The sequence below is a fragment of the Bombus vancouverensis genome, chromosome 13 (genome assembly GCF_051014615.1).
Source record: "Bombus vancouverensis nearcticus chromosome 13, iyBomVanc1_principal, whole genome shotgun sequence".
Classification (NCBI taxonomy): Eukaryota; Metazoa; Arthropoda; class Insecta; order Hymenoptera; family Apidae; genus Bombus; species Bombus vancouverensis.
In genome coordinates, this window is record NC_134923.1 from 5556093 (window position 1) to 5573934 (window position 17842).

Consider the following 17842-nt stretch of genomic DNA (forward strand, 5'->3'; position numbering starts at 1 on the left):
AAAAATAGAAAATTACATAGCGATATTAATAAATCCGAACCACTTAAGTACACGTCACTAAACGTTTTTCTTATTTCAGGTAATTATACGTCTTTACACAAAGATTTGCTTAAACTACGGCGCCACGACGTTCGCTCGGCCTGACCGGATTCATAAAGGCTTTACGAGGTGCGTAATTAAAGCTGATTATCTTAACGGCCATTGTAACAGTAGATATCGTTCCCGTCTTCAGCCTATAAATACTTGCGATAGGCTTTTAATTGGAATTCATGGGCTCGAGTGCATAGTATTCCCATCCGATAATCTTCGTTGTATCGCGCGATATCTGGCCCAGACGAATATAGCCAAGCTCTGTTTGGTAGCGTACGTGATAAACGTATTTCTCGAGGAGGTTGTTGCACAATTACGATATATCTTCAGGGTAAAGGTAATTAACAGTTGAAACAGGTTTTATTTCTTTCGCTGATTCCTTCGTCCCAGCGAAATTTGAAGAGTCGATGATACTCGTAAGTTTGAATGGCTCTGACCATTTGTGGCTAATCCATAGTAGTGTGTCGAGTATTTTTGCATTATTTTTATGCAGTTAAAAAGTGATAGGAAACAGGTTTTTCAGATACAAGAGGTTTGCTTTAGTTAGAATAAGATTCGGAATAAGTTTAACACGTTCCATGCAAAGCAGATAATCGACAAACTATCAATTTATGGAATCTATTTTCTCTTACGATAGCTCTCTTCGGTTTTCAATCTTTTTATCGGCAAAGAAACAAGATAAATAAAAGTTTTCACGTTATCAATGTCACTGTAGCTGCGTCGGGATAAAGAATTAGTCACACGAAAGGTTCAAATGTTTTCTCGTCGCAAGATATTGACTTCAACTTTAGATAATCGATATTGGTGTTACATATCTTTCGATGAAACTCTCTATCTTCTAAAGATAAGCAATTCATCTTATATGAGTGTGTAACCGTAGGAAGTTCCAATTGCTGGAAAACTTTTCCTTCTATAAAAAAAGTGTCTCGAACGAGAGTTATTGGTACTCTCAGATCTTTCACAAGATTATTTGACACGCAATAAAAAATTCCCCTAAATTAAAAGAATCTGAAAATGAACTCTTCGAATATCATCAAACGCAAGGCAACTTCATTAACTTGATTTTCCTTTAGGCATCCAATCTCTGACCCAGTCAAACCTCCCTCTAATCCACGCCTACCGCATGATCAAAGTACGTATTTCCTTGCCCGAGTCATATCACATCCCTTGTCGCGTACAATGAATAATTACTCTCGTATAAGTCCTGCATATCGTTGTTCTTGTTTCACAATAATCGCATCAATTATTCAAACGACCTGTCACCACACAAATACATACCCTTAGCTGCTCTAAAGAGAAGTTTAGAGGTTGCTACGCGTTGTATAAGAATTTAATCAGAGATTCAGAGTCAGAAAAGCCCAGGCGGTGAAAATCATGGTCGAAACGAAGAAACCTGATCTCGACTGACATTTGCAAATGACGTTAGCTCGTATTAACACGGCGGCTGTGTCCGCGCCGTGAGACAAAACGTTTCACGCTACCTTCTGACGATGGAGTCGTCGTCGTAAATTAGTTCCAAGTTAATCGGTGACGGCGTAGGGTTGCGAGCGCCAGTCTCTTCTGGAAAGATGGCCGCGTGAAAAGAGATAATTTGCATTTTAATTGCGCCAGTCTGCTCCACTCTGCTCCCCTCCCCCCCACCTCTCGAACGGTGTGCACCCTCGTCGACGTTGACACTGCACCCTTGCAACCTGCCCGCGCCTTTTCTCGCGAGCGTTTCCACGCCAAAAGCTTTGTTTCAGCCGGCATTGTGCCATGAACCTTCGCCTTTTCGGCTCCCAACTCTATCAGACGATGGTAAGCTCATCGTCGATCGTTGCCAGCTTTGGTTATCTTTGTCGCCGCGATTTTGTCTTCGTACTTTGCCACTTTTCACCTTTTGTGTTGGTAATGCGATCAGAGTGGATGCTTTTGAAATTTGTTTTATTTGCCGATAAAATTTTCGATTTAGGATATCCGATTTTGTGATACTAGTAAACTGCAATTTTTGTGCATTTACGGATAATTTACAAATGCAAAAATGTACAACACGCGTGTAACATACAGAGATGTAAAAAATATTCAGTTTTTGTAGGCTTTAACGAGCGAAATACATATTTGCGTAGTTTTCATTGCCTCAGGTATGTTAATAAAAATTTCAGGTTTCTGATTTTGTAACATGGCAAGTCAGACCTTTCAATGCAGTTTTGGCGATATAGTTGGAAATTGAACTTTCTGAAATTCGATTTGTTCCGTGATGAGGTTTGTAATTTGAGGTTTTTGTTTCTGTGGCAGGAAAAGCTATATTTGGCAAAAATGATGATTACGTAATTGGAGGGAGGCATTTGAGATTCATTCCGTTTGATAATAAGCTTTTCAATTTCAGTTTCGATTTCGTGGTATGCGAAGTTGTGGAGATTTAGTGAGATTTCTTTCTGTTCATTATCTACCTGCTTAATTATTTTTCTATCGCTACAATTATGAACTACTGTGATTTAAAAATACACAATTTTTATTTCACGTTTAGCAAAAATGATTGAATTTCTACAATAAAAGCCAATTACAAGTAAATTATATTCTAAAGGACTCGGGGATACCTTTCACCGAAATAAATTGAATTGTTCAATATTTCAAAGCCAGCAATCCTGGAATCATAAATTAAGGCTACGGAACTTCCATAAATACAAATTCGCGCATAAATATAATTTCGTTTGAAAATCCTGCTTATTGAAAAAAATCAAAGAGCATTTCGCGGAAAGAAATTATCTCCGGCCGCGGTTCAAGTTTCCTCTTTCCATTTCATGGCTTCCTCCCTCTTGATGCTCTTAAACTTTCCTTCCCGCGGAATGGCAAAGGAGAGAAAAGAGAGGAGAAGCGGCGCGTTTAATTGTAAGTACATTCAATTTACCTGGCCGATTCCTTTCTTTCGATTTCTTTCAATTTCTGCTTCACTCTCCGCGTCTTTTAAGCAACGGCGAAAGGAGTTGCTGGAGGATGGAATAACGGGAACAGAGAACGCTGGAAAAGTTTACGCGGAAGATGCTCGCCAACTTTGCCTTTAACTTGCGCGCTCACTCGCTAAACCCCCTCGCACCCAGACCCATTAATAAATCGGGCTCTTCGAGTAAGTTGCGTAGAATAATCAATAATTCGATGAATTACCGAGAAGGATGAATGACTCGGCGAAAATACAAGGGTCTGCCCCGTTGTTATTCCTCAGCCGGTGTACCATGGTGGTTTGTTAAGAGCCATGGGGAAAAAATTGCTGGTAGTATCAAGTCGAGCTTTGGGGATCGGAAAATAATTGCACGCAAATTGCAGGATGTTTTTAGTATATTAATATCTCGAGTACAAAAGCGGAGATTCGAAGTGGAATCAGTTTTCAGTCGATATGAATAGTTATTATTTATTTCTTTTTTTTTTATTAATGGACTAAGGGAATCATTCAGTTAGAGTAAGCATAAATAGAAAGGATGATTTTAATCCTCAACAGTGTCTGCTTTTCAATTTGTAAATAATTTCTCGGAATGAAAAATCTCTTATTGAAGGATATGGAAAATATTGAACAGCTGTTGGATGAGCATGTCGAAATTAATTTTATTGAAAAGTACAATCTTTCTGGGATATTTGTATGAAATTTCACATTAGAGATTGTTAGAGTAACGAAGTTATCGCATTTTACTCTCAACTCTAGCCAATTACACGTATACGAAGTTTAGTTGGAATCGTTGATTGGATTTTTCTAGGCACAGTATTAGAAATATTAGAAAATATGGTCCAGCTAATTTGGCTGAGATTTTACATAGCTGTTGTACATCGAATGATTTTTTACATCTTTTCGTAGGATATTTTAAGAAATTATTACCTTTTATGTATAAAGAGAATATATTTGTAAAAGAAATTTTCAAAAATTGCAATTACTCTATATTATAATAATATTGTTAAATTTCCTACGATTTTATTTATCTATTGAAAAAAAAAATTGGTGTTTCTTCGGCTTCTGTTAAACAACAGCACTTCGAAACCCCACATCGAAAAAGGCATTTTATCTTATTACTTTTTAATAAACTTTATACGATTGTCAAACATAAATATTCCTTCTAAACGATCTAAACTTTACTTTAAAATTATATTTACATCTCTTAGAGATTATATTATAAATAAAAACCAATCTGTCTGACTTACATACATCAATTTGATATCACGCAAGATTTGAAACATCAAACAGACTTCGTTTCACTTTACAACAATTTATACTTTCGAACTTTTTTAATGAATATCGCCCCTTAAGCTTAAATTAAATGCGCAGACGTATTATTTCTTAACGTAGTAACTGACGTCGAAGCTTAAGCTTGTAAAAAGCTTTCTATGAATCGCGTTGTATGAATCATTTTTCTCCCAGTCGTATTTTTCTACCGTTAGGAAATTTCTTCAGTTTTTTCTTTCTCAAATTTTCTTAAATCCTACTAGTAAGCTCTTTATCCGATTAAAATAAAAATGAGATTAAAATATAAAGAAAATAAAAGAAGATCGCAGCAGGGTTAAATTCAAACTGGTTAGTCGAACGAATAGAAAATCGAACTTTTATTCCATCCTTTCATTCCATTATTCTTAGAATCGGTATTAAGAGTAATCGATATAAAATTGGATAATACCAGGACTTTTTACTGGCACAGTTCACGGAACTTTTATCGAGGCGATCATTGACGTGGTCTGGCTTTTCCGCGTCTGGTTCCTCGTTAAATATTAATCCCCTGATTCGATCCACTTGCGCCTTAAGCATCGTGAGAGGGCAGAGACTGTGCTTCCGTATTCCTGACAAGAACACCACGGTTGCAACTGTCACCTGAACGGTAACGGGTTTTATGGTGTCCTGGTTCTGCCGGCGCTAGTTTTACGACCTCCCCCATTGGCTACAGCGGTTGCCCTATAGTATAGTTACGCTGAAGTGAAGGTCGATACGACTCCTCCTGGAGCATGCTAGCTCTCTGTTCGATATTTTCCTTGGCTACCCAAGAATTCACCCAACTTAAGAGTAGAGAATTATTATTACATCGGTGCATATAAAATACCGCTCTTCTTTTTTAACTTTAAATTTTAGTGGGAAAAACTATCCATTTAATTTCGTTCTATCGCCAATTATTAAATACATCGAAGATGAAGAAATTTGCTGTAAAACACATATATGTGTGATACATAGATGTGTGAAATACTGAAATGATTTATAATAAAAATATTACAATTTCGTATGAGGTCTACATTTGGAAAATGTGCTATTAAAGTTGTTGGTAACACAGAAGCATTTGAGGAAGTTCAAAGGTGTTCTTATTTAATTATTTAATCAAATTGAATTATCAGAGGAGATACTGTAACAGTTCTATTTCGAGGGTATTTCATTTTAGAACCAATAATTTACATAAGTCTGAAACGATGGAACTAATCAGTTATTCTGCTAGTGTATTGAATGACAAGTAGAAATTCGATTAAATATATGATTCTTTACATAAACAATGAGCGGCAAAAGTTTTCTTTGATAAAACGATACTGTAGATGTATCGAATTAAAGTACACCGTGCAATTAGAAACGTAGTCTGATGGTTTGGACTATTTATTCTAAATTCCTCTTACAATTAGTATCACTCTCGCTTGGTCGAACTATAGATTCGCTGGCTCACAATACAGACCGAATAAATTAAACACTCTCACATTCCTCAAAGATATCAACCCCCCAAGACATTCCATCCACATCAGGCCAGGCTGATTAAAATGAAACCCGAGGGCCACACGCTGATAAGCCAAGCCACAACATAAACAAAACTCGAACGTTTAATTAGATCCAGCCAGAGCCACCAATAAAACCAATTACGGACTCCCTAAACACACCCGTTGCCCCAGCAAGCGCACCAAGGCACGTTTCCACTGCTGGTACTTGCTTTCCTTGCCTTCACGCTGCCAATCTCTCTGCTACTAACAGAATTAGTCCTCTCCCTCTCTGAATTCAGCACCATCGCCTCCTTTTCTCGACCAATATCCAAGCTGCCACTTCTAACTGTCCTCATTGAAGTCAACGAAGGCCTCTTCTTAGCGTTGAAGTAGAGAGACACCCTTCTCATCTGTTCCTTCTTGGGCGAATCTTGACCAGACGAAGACGATCTGCTCTCGTTTTTATCCTCCTGACCCTCTGATGTAGTCGTAGTAATACTAAGTCTCGTAGGCTTCTTTCGTGTCGATTTTCCAGGAGACTCTGGCACTTCCGACGACGTGACGCTACTCTGCTTCTTATACTTCCTTTGAACAGTAGGTGACGCAGGTTTTTGCTCCTTATTGGCACTACACTTCTCTTTTTTGCTCGTTCTCTTCCTACGTCCACTTGGTGTACTCGGTACACTTTCTTCGTGAGAAAACACGTGTTCGTCTTCTTGATGAGAATCTCCATCTATGGAGGTCTGCGTCTGAGCTGGCACCTTCAATGTTAGGTTGTCGTAGTACATCATCCCTCTTTGCGGATACAAGCCTCCTCTTGGCAAAAATGGCACGTTCTGATACAAATTCTGTGTATGTAAATAGGGATTGGTATTTAACCTACGCATAGTGTTGAATTCGTAAGGAGTAGGTGGACCTACTAGAGTATGCGGACTCGGTCTCTCAAAAGACGTTACCTGAATCTGAGGCTTGCTCGTTGGAGACATCAGTTTTCCATTCATTAGTTGGTTAGATGGGATTAAGAGACGGTTCTTGTCAGACTGAACCGGTCTGTACCTTTCTGAAAAAGGAACTCTGTTAAAGGTAGGCACTTCAGATTGTGATGGGTAGCAGCACAGGTTGTCATCGTTCACTTGGACGGACAGCGGTCTGGTGACATTGTTTTGGTTCATGTAGCTGGTAGACGGCTCGAAACTTCGTAGAAAGGGGTTCTTGAAGAGTCGATAGTCTATGGTGGGTAACTTGGGGATTTCTGGGATGTCGGGGCTCACTGCCTGTTCCACGCGAGGCGCCTTCAGAGTGACGTTCAGGTACGATTTGTATGGCTTCGAGTCTGATATATTGTCCAAAGTGTTGTCACTTCGGGTCAATATTTGCTGCTTACTGTTAGATTGATTGACCGAAGCGGTTTGAGACTTACTAGGTAAATCCTGCCACGACATCGACTTTGTCAATTGATTGGTCGTACCTGATTTGACTTCAGCGATTAGTAAGTTGTCTGTACTTAGGAACGTCCTCTGTTCACTTTTATCATTCAACAGATTGCCCTCGTATGGAATTGCTCCATCAACGTACAGATCAACTGATCCCTTTTGAGATGTGAACTGACTTTTTGAGATTACAGTGGATCCAGTCTTGCCACTACTAGAACTATTCCCGGTTCCAAAGTGACTGACAGTCGGCGAGGATTCTTCAGTCTGTTTCTTCAATTTCGAAGGCAGTGGGGCAAAAAAATGCTTCGGTTTCTCAGCTCCTGATAACCCAGGACTCTCTTCTGTCTCTATCTTCGTTGCATCACTAACACTCAAATCCGTTGGTCCCTTCATATTTGGCAAATTTGCATTCGTACTCCAACCATTTTCAATCATCTTCTCCGAATTCTGACGACTATTTCCAAAGAATGTCGAGTTGAGTGGATTATTTGACAGTTTTAGGCCAACGCCTCTTCTTTGCACAAAGCTTGGAAAATTTGGAAAACCACCGATGGTCGATGCGAATTGTTGCTTTAATTGTTCCTGGTGAATTGTAGCAAAGCTCTGGATACTTGGTGTTCCGTCAGTATCAGTTGCTCCATACGTGGTCACCTGTGTCTGAGGCATTATAACGTTACTTTGCCAGCCTACAGGAGGAGCGTGTATTATTTGATCGTTGATTTCATTTATAGCCGGACCTGCTAAACTTGATATTGAGCCTATTCGGTCTGTATTTATTCTTGGACACGGAGAAGTTAGCATCGTTGATGCATCAGCAGGAAGCATTAGGTTTAGCGTGCTTGGGAACTTGAAAGGATACTCGTTATAGTAAGTAGAGCTACCTAAGCAAGTCGATGATTGATAGGTGCCAGGACAGAAGGGGATGTTGTCGTGAAGTTGCCTCGACTTTAGGATAGAAAGTGGACTTTTCTGTTCTTTGGATTGCAGAACATCTTCCGAAGAAACTTCCTTTTTATCCTTGTCTCGTTTCGGCTCTTCCTCTTCGTCGACCACTGATAAGTCGTCGAAGTCTACGTGTAGCCTATGAAGGCCGTTACTGGTCATTTTCTCCGTGGAAATCTTCTGATTTTCCGCGTTGTCTAATTGCTCAGATTTGTCGGGTTCTTTGGTGGTATCCTCGCCCTCCTCGCTGAGCTCTTCGTCCTCCTCGAAGGAGTAATCAGATTGCAGATCGCCATCCTCATCGGAGCGATCCTGAAATGTATAATCCTTTAAATCTCTTAATTATTCTAATCTGTAACATTTTTTGTACATACCATGTACATTTTAATTTTTATTAAAAATACAGTTTTTATAAATTTCGTAACAAGTACTTCTGAATTTTTACATCGATATTCAAATTGATTAATTCCATCAGGACATTATAACAATTGTAATAACTTTATAATAATTCTAATAACTTCTCTCTGGTCTTCTTGTATGCAACCAATCAAATTTTATATATTGATACGTAGACTACAATTATTACACTGCTTAAAACAACCAAGGAATCACTGCTATAAACGTTTCGATTACACCAATCAGGAGAATAGAGTCGTCGAAGTATCCTTTAGAAACAACAGATTGATATACGTATAATGTTACTTATATGATACTTTGATAAAGATTGACTTTAAGATCATTGTCCAACATCCAACTGTTTTAAGCATTGTTTAAGTAATTATGTAAATTAACTGGTTTTATCTAGAATGTATACTTTGAAAATACCAGAAATCTTAATTTCTTAACAAAATTAAGAAAAGGAGTTGTTTCCAGAGTCGTGAATCATTCATTGATGACCACGCAAGTCCTAAGCAGATATTTATATGAGATATTAATAAATCGATATTCGATTTCGGGAAAGTAATTTATAAACTTGTTCTCGCTAATTCCTCGCGTACATTAATTTCCCATCAGTATCCTTCAAATCAGAATACCACTGCGAAAACAAAGTTTCTGTTATCAATCAAATACGCAAAATCTGGAAAATCGACGAATCGATCAGTCATCCCTTGTCTCAATTCACAATGAACCAACTTTAGCATCGAGTTACCTCGTATTCTTCGCTTTCTAGGTGGCACTTTTGCCTCTTCAGGATCTCCTCGAGCTTGTCGTACTCGTCCCTGAGGCTCCATATCTCCCTACGCAGCTGCTCGTTCTCTCTGCGCAGCTTCTTGATGTCGTTCTGACCTGAAATCGAATTAAATTACTTTCCTCCCTTTTTTTTTTTATTTCAATATATTTCTCTACAATTTGCGCGAAGAGACGTTTGACAAATTATTGTAACTATTACAATAATTATTATTGTTATTATTTTATACCGTAATTAGGTCAAATAGGTGTTTCCTCCTTAGAAAAACAGATTAAATTTTATTCGTTATCATTGTCGGTATCGTATTTCAGAACGAACGTTCTTTTCAATTGGGTCAAAGACAATCTCTGTGGCTCGATTTATTTTCAAGTTCCACTTCAGTTTCATTAACGTTTCGAGGTTCAGATTACGACTGGGCACAGGCCAAACACACGTACCTCTACATAAACACTCACTGGAAATTGAGTAAATCTAATAAAATCAACAAAGATCATGGAAGAATACGTTTCCTGACCGTGTAAAATGAAATTCGTGCAAAAGTACCGGTAATTTTCTGCGTATAAAAGGAGTTACGAAAGTTGAAGAGCGACTATTTTATTTAATTGTGTCAAAAACACGAATTAGAGTTATCAATTAGTTTCATCACGTTTGAAACGAACCACCTACACAAACACAATAATTTAAAGATTCTTCGAGTTCAAAGGTCCAAGCACTAAGTACACTAGGAGGGCTCTTACAGTTGCAGATTCGAACCCACTGACTTCGAACATTTACATGTTAAACCACGACTCGAACTCTCAAAGATCAAGGCTCGAAGCTCATTTCAACGATGCTGAATCCGCTTGAAAATGCTCGGAAAATTCTACACCACGTGTTCTCTTGGAACTCGTTTTTCTCGTGGAAATCACTTAATCACGATCTGACCGGTCTGGTAACGGACAGACCGTCCGTTGCACCAATCGAAACGATCGATCATTGGTCAGGCCTGGCAACAATCTCTAACCCTTCGTCTTTCGGTGCGTCAAGGAACTGGTGATAAATCACCCACGGTGAGAGACCTTCAAATTACTTAGCCGGCAGATAGGAATAAAGTTTCGGCAAAGCCTAATCTAACCGACGAAAGGCTGGCACGCCGCGAAATAAATGAAAAATCGCGATAAAACGAGGCTTCCTTTCTTCGTTCTTCTGCTTTTTGTTCTTCTCGTCCTACGCGCGCACTTCCAAGGCGCGCTTTTTGATCGATCGTTCGGCGAAACGGAGATTAGGAGGTCGATTAGATGGACTTCATGGATTGTTTCCATTGTGTCTGTTGGCCGTTCTCGAGTGATTAATGCGATGCTCCCTCATCGTAGAGGAAGCTCGGTGTTTAGAGGGAACACGCGAACTGCGGTTGTCTTCGCGTCTCGAGATACAGGTGCGCAGGAAGTTCGCCTGCCACTTGTCTGGCGAAGGGATTGTGACGATAAGTGGGAAGTTACTGTGTAAGGAGTACGGGAAGTTCGCGTTGTTCCGTCAGGCTTGATTTCGGCTTTCGTAAACGTGGTTCCGATTCTTGGCAATTGCTTCGGATGCTGCGATCCAAAATTGCACCAACATTATTTTTCTAATCTGAAAGATTCTTTTGTTTTCCATATGTTTGCGCGTGCATCGTAGATTGTTGCTCTTTTAAGCTAGGAGATTGTCACAAAGCCATAAATTAGCGACAGAAAAACCAAAGGGTTCCAACGAACATCCCGCAGGTCATCGAAACAACAACGTAGAGAGTGTCCCAGTGTCAGAAAACAGTAACAGCATGATCATCTCTAACCTGGACCCCGGCGACACTACTGGCGACACCCCCTCCATAGGAGCCAAACCCATAGTGTGTAAACCTTCCTAAAATCAGCTCTGGACATTCTCTGTTCTAACATTCTGAACCGTCACTCTGTTCGATTCGTACAATACATTTTATGTATATATATTTCAATTATATATTTCAATTCTTTATGTTATTTGTGAAACGTTCGAACTGTGATGCGAGGAGATCACCGGTGATTTGTCAATTTCGTCATTTCTTGTGTCTTCTACGTGATACGATCAAAGTCGTTAAACGTTAATAATATGATCGGTTTGATAGTTTGTCATTGGAAACTGTCTAGGAATAACGAAGTTTAGGAGAATTGAAACAATAATATCTGCTTATTTTCCGAGATCATGGACATGGAATGGATCGTGGAACATAGAAATCTTTCCATTATTCGACTTGAAAACTCGTTTTATGATATAGCAAAGACTAATAATTTGCTCAGATTTTTTGAAAGCCTGGAATAATACAAAAGCTAAGCGTGACCATAAACGACTGCTACGTTCTTTGTAACAAATATATATATATTTTGGTTTGGTCAAGATGTGACAAAAGTCTGATTGGAACGCACGATTTCCCGTTTCCATTTTGTGTTAACATTAGAACTACCACATCAGTCAAATTGACTGATTTTACAATTTTATTTTAGAATTTCTGTTTCATGTTACATTTTTTTCCGCAATGATGTAATAACTTTCACAACGATAACTAAAAGAATAATATAATGAATATTATTTTGTTTTTTATGTATTAAAACTCGAAATAATTTTGTATCAATGCTATTTATACTAATACCAGTTAAAATGACTGATACTTGTCAAAGTGTAACAGGGTTCTGCTACCTATTTATCGATCCCCAATTAACCAGTTTCCTTGTTTTGTGCAACTCCCCACACGTTTTTTCAAATTTTTACCGCGTATCATTCGATATGATGATATCAGTTATCAAGAAAATTCCAGATCGATCGCTGGATCGCTAGATGTTAACACTAGAAATACCACGCCAGCCAAAATGACTGGTTCTACAATTTTATAAATATGTCAACCCTCGTTTAGGGATCATGGTCCCAGATGGATTAATAATACCAAAAATGTACTACATAACATGGAATTCCTCCTGTAAGAAAGTAATAAATCAATGAATATAAAATATTCTATTATTAGTTATTTTTAAAGATCAGTCATTTTGACCGTTTTTTGGTAGAAATAGTTTCGTATTAACCATCGGTAGTTTTAGTGTTAAGCATTTCCTTAAAACAGTACAAATATCGCATATTAAAATAACAGCGACATTTAAATATAGAAATTCGTGAATCATAGTAGGACCAAAAAAAAAATCCTTCGAAACAGTCCAGAGATTGTGTGAAAAATTTCCGATCATGTACCTATCATGAAACCGTTAGAACGTTTGATACCGGAAGCCGCGCGTTCTCCATTATCCATCTCCGCGTTCGAAAACTGCCAGTCCGGTTTCATGGCCGCTTATCGGCCGCGCAAACACGCTTTATAAGCAGCCGCGTGATAACAGGCCGCTTAAGCCGCACGCGGTGCCCATTGCATGGTGGAACAAGAAAAGCCATGTGGTAAATCAGGATTAAAACGGCGCTGGCCGCTTGGAAATTTAAATAAATTAAATCCTTCCGGAGGTTCATAAATTCGGATTTTCCGGCTGGACACCAACGGCTATTTGGATCCTATTAAATCTCGCGCCTCTATCTCTCGGTCGTTTGCATTTTTTCTTCCGCTTCTTCTTTTTCTACATCCCCGCTGTATCCCCTCTTGTGCATCTCTTCCAAGAAACCTTTCCTCCACTGATATTCTCGTTTCATTCGATGTCGTGATGCTCAAGGGTTTGTGACGAATCGCCACGTCGCGTCGAATCGAGTCAAACTCGAAACGTTTCTTGTCTATTGGCCGAAACGTATCTACGTAGCATGGAGATTGACGAGGATAATGGATATAACTGTGAAAAGAGATCGTAACTAGGGATGAATCATAGTGATGTTAGCGTGTAATGTGCGATCGTATTTACAGGCTAAATGACTTTTATAAGCATCATATCTCGCGGTCTTGAGACGATACTTTGGGTTTACGAGTGTATGTAAATTCGTTTTGCAAGACGTATATATTCTAGTTTTATGTAGGATGTTTTAATAGTGAGTTTTTGTCTTGTTGAAGATAGGCTACGGTTCTTTGAAATTCGTTGGAAATTGTACTATATGATAAGCGATGCTTCTTTGGTTCTTACATTTATTTATTTATTTATATTATTTATACGTAGTATTTTATTTGTATTATGTTGTGGGATGTGGCTTATTTTATTATATTTAGTGCATGGAATGATTTTGATACCGTGGTAATAAATATGTTAACTATAGTGATAGGTTAATTATATAGAATTAAATTCTTGTTTTATGTAGAGATTTATTTGCGAAGAAATATTTATTAAATATATCCGGATCGAAGGAAATATCTACCTATTAACGATTGTTACTTTGAAATGTCAGAAAAAATATATTTTACCAAATTAATACTTCAAGTTGCCAGGTATGCTTTAATATTTCTATTTCAATTAGCTGTTTTAAAACGTGAACATGTTGCCGATTTGGGCGAATATCGTAGCGTAACATCGTCCTTTCCAGCAAGTTATTTATTCCAGAAGGATTTCCGCGTTGGCGAAATGTCAGGGCTCCGTGGGAGTGATATTTGTAAAGATGACACGGAAGAACGTGTTCACGGCTCGTAACGCTAGTTTGTCATGCACCGAGTATTCCTTATTTCGTCGTATTTTTCTATCTGCTGAAACATTCAGCCATTTTTCAAACGCGGAAAATTTTCCAACGTTGCCTTTGCTTCTATTTCAACGGGACCGTCTTACGAACGAATTTAATACGAAAATTGCTCAACATCATCTAAAAACTATCTTATCGACATAGACAATGTACAGCATTAGCCAGAAGCTTCGAACCGGACTCATATATTCCATACGCAGATCTTAGTGAAAATCGTAGGATGCAAGCTTATCTCTCAACTATCGAGTGCAATTCAAAATCACCAACTTTGGATTAACGAGACCCTGTCAACCTTTCGCCCTAAAATATTATCCTGGCTGAAACCATTCTTACCCTCTAAACATGCTACCAATTAATTCATGTCCAGATCAGAAAATGGTGCACATAACTCCTGTCAAATTAACGCGAGACTTGAGCGTGCAATTGCCACGACAACCGTCGTATTTCGCCGTACTGCCTCCTACCAAACCATAGAAAACAAAAACGCAGCTCGTGGTTCTCCGTCCCAGCTCTATATTAATTATTTCACCGGCGAGGGAAGGTTTTGTCGATCGCAACTGCGTTAGACCGGAAGAGGTACATAAACAGAGACGACGTACATTAACTCGGAGATTGGTATGCTCGATGGAAAAAGGAGAGGAAACACGGAGGCCGGCGTTCTCTCTGTTAAAGAAGAAACTGATCAAAGCAGCAGCGCGAGCCGCGTATTTGGTTTCGTCAAGTTTCCATCGGGGTTGGGTTGCGTACGTTGGCCCCTTTGAAAAATGGAAATTGCGTCCCGTGGATGCAAACGAACGTCGAGCAACGGCGAGGAAACGGCCGTGGGCTGTGTTTTCCCTCCCCTTTGAGCTAAAAACAAGAAATCGCGTAAGCCCGGCTTGATTGATCGCGCGCCCCTCCGCAAGAAAACTTCGCGCCTGTTTGCCCGTCATATTTACGGCCGATGTTAACGAACCAGAGAATCGGCAGAGATAGAGAGTAGTTGAACCGGGTTTTAGGATGACGGTCTCTGTGGATGGTTCAAGCGGCTCGTGAATATTTTTAGGAATTATTGAAACTGCCGCGAGGTGTGGTTGGAAAACAGCAGAATTCAGTGGAAGGGATAGGTGCGCTGAATATTCATTTTTAATGAGCTAATGCGAATCGTTCAGCCTCGATTTTCAACTTTTAGATTTCGGACATAACGAGCCGAAAGATGTGCAGAGATTTGGTTGGAACAGGTTCTTTTTGCAATGACGGTTGAGCGAATATTTTGAAAGGGATGAAATTATTGGAATTATTGCGGCGTGTACGATTGAAAAACGGTGGAAAGAGAAAACGAATAGGGTCAGAAGATATTCATTTTGATGTGAATTACCGAAAGGGCAAAATTGCCAGAGTTTTTACATTTCAGGTAACAAGTTTAAATATTTGGTTCGAAAACAGTGGGAATATTTCAATTTTGACGTTCGAAACTATATTTGCCTATTCTTATTTTCAAATGTAAAATCGTACACTTTAAACATTACGAGTTGGAACGTGGAAAAAAATGCAATTGAGAATATTTTTAGATGAAAAAAATTATTGAAATCCTTCATCGTGGTATCGTGAGATATCGTGGTTGAGAATGTAGAAAGTGGAAATTAAGAGTAATACAATAATAATAGTAACAAGTATAATGATATTCATTCATTTTAACGCTCGATAACGATGAAATTGTAGATATTAGAAGAAAGAACGTCAGATTTTCTGAATTTCAGATCGATTACCGAAGCTGAAACAACGGGAATTTTGAAATTTGAAATTCCAAACCGCAGACTTTACATTTCTTTGCGCTTCTACCCATTCTCATTTCATCTCTTTATTTTTCACGATACGTTGAAATATTTAAAGTTCCCCGGGTTATTACCCGAGTAAACTTATGATATTCAAATTGGGTTATATTACAAGCACAAAGAAATAACAAATCTTCGGTTTCCTTGCATCTTTTGAAATAATAGATAGGACATTTTAACCGAGGAGAACAGAATCCTGCACTTTGAATCTCCTTCCATTGCATTCGCTTATTTCGCATCAAAACGAGAACTGATCTGTCAATGAAAGACTTTCATAGAGCCTGCAAAGATTGCACCAACGACAGTAACTGTATTACTAGGGAAAATGCCGATCGTCTATGCTTAATGGCACGGTCGGTCCTAAGCCATAAGCTTGTAAGCTTATAATCGAACGTGACACGGGCGTCTGCCAGCGGCCAAAATTAGATCACGCCAATATCCCGTGTAAATTATCGCGATCGGGTTTGAGAGAGGCGAGACGACGTGGCAAGCTCGCAGGAAACTCGAGGAACCGATTACCATAATGCAGATTGCCTTTCGTATTTATAACCCGCGTTAATTAACTCGTCGCCTCCCGCGCGAAGATTAATCCGCCTCGGCGAGCATTCCTTCGAAGCGTTGATATTTCAACGAAATCGACCAATGATGAATCGAGACTCGGTTTCTCGAGCACGCTAATTGCCGTTTTATTGTGTCTGCAGCGTCCTTGGTCGTTTCGAGAAGCGACTATTATATCGTTGTTTCAATGATCGCGAGTTTCGAGCGAAGTAACTCTGTTCTCTGTAAGATACATAGTTTCGCTATGTTTTTCTTATACTCATTTTAGCGTATTTTGCTAAACTTTCGATGAATCGGATGGGCTTGAAACAGAAGTTCTAACGGCTCGACAGTTGGATGGTTTTAAGTAGAATAAGCTTGTTTTTGATCAGACTCGCGGTCTCTACTTTTAGTCATACTTCTGAAATTTTTGATGCTAATTATAAATTTAAAATTGATTTACGAGCATATTACACGTAACTTATAGTCGTAAACGAGACGGTTTATTCTTTTGTAAAATGAAAATGTTTAATTAGCTTTCTTCTTAAATCGGAAATGTTTAGTATAAACCTGTTTTCAATCAGGTTTATCGATACACTTTAATTTTCTTTCGGATTGTAATGATATCGATAGATCTGCAATTGAGGCGGATATGATTTCTTCATTTTGGAAATGAAATTCGGAAAAAGCGTTTAGTAGAAATTATAGATTCTATGTATAATAGTTGGATTATCTTCTCGCAGGAGACATCGGTAACTCAGGAAGATTCTACTTTTTTGAAACTCTGCAAATTCTCAGGAAAACTTTCGTGGAAACTTTGATATAATTATTACAAAATTTTTCTTCTTTATACTTTTTGGTTCTTCAGCTTTGGTTAAACACCCTATGTGAAATAACGTGTGTCCTCTAGTTTTATAAGCAATCTATCTTGAAAACCCTGAAGTTTCAGGTTTTCGTTAGGAGTATCAAACAAGTCCTTTGTTGGTCAATTTATAATATTTTATTAAGTTGAGATTAAACAAATTTTCTAAAGTCTAATGTCATAAAAGAAGAATAGTTTCTATAGTAACTTCTATAGCCAATGTGAGTTAGAATAATTAGAGGTTCATAAGAGGAGCAGAATTTTCCGAAGTTAGTAGAATATGCTTGTTCCAGATCAAACGTATTCTAGTCTACAACTATATATATGTCCAATTTTATTTATTTTCTGAATTCAACCATTCTGTGATCGAAACAAACGATTCCGTCAAATATCTCATACTCCAAATTGACAATTAGAGATCACGATTTTACATTAAATAAGGGAGATTTACATTAAAATTTGATCAGTCGTGAGATTATCGAATTCGATGAAAATTTATATTTTTATACGAAGAATTAAAATCACCTACACACGACTGGTGCAAAATTTCATACTAATTGTATTTTGACGAATTTTATATTAAAATTTAGAGATCTCGCGTACGGCAGATAATTTCTACCTCGATTCAGACTCACGTCTGTCTACATTAATGAATACC

General features: G+C 38.4%; 2 protein-coding genes across 6 annotated transcripts in view; one reads left to right on the forward strand and one right to left on the reverse strand.

Moving 5' to 3' along the window:
- Nucleotides 1-17842, forward strand: part of Ror (tyrosine-protein kinase transmembrane receptor Ror) — a 353434-nt gene that overhangs the window by 84711 nt on the left and 250881 nt on the right. The window lies entirely within an intron of this gene.
- LOC117159572 (uncharacterized) overlaps nucleotides 3647-17842 on the reverse strand; it is a 59063-nt gene continuing 44867 nt past the window's right edge. For 3 of the 4 annotated variants that reach the window (XM_076623710.1, XM_033339552.2, XM_033339561.2), the window contains 2 exons: nucleotides 9298-9434; nucleotides 3647-8459 (listed from right to left, as the gene is read on the reverse strand). In XM_076623710.1, the coding sequence (XP_076479825.1) occupies nucleotides 5943-8459; nucleotides 9298-9434 (2654 nt within the window). In that variant the 3' untranslated portion in view covers nucleotides 3647-5942. The remainder of the gene's footprint in view (nucleotides 8460-9297; nucleotides 9435-17842) is intronic. The other variant, XM_033339546.2, reaches the window with a different exon arrangement.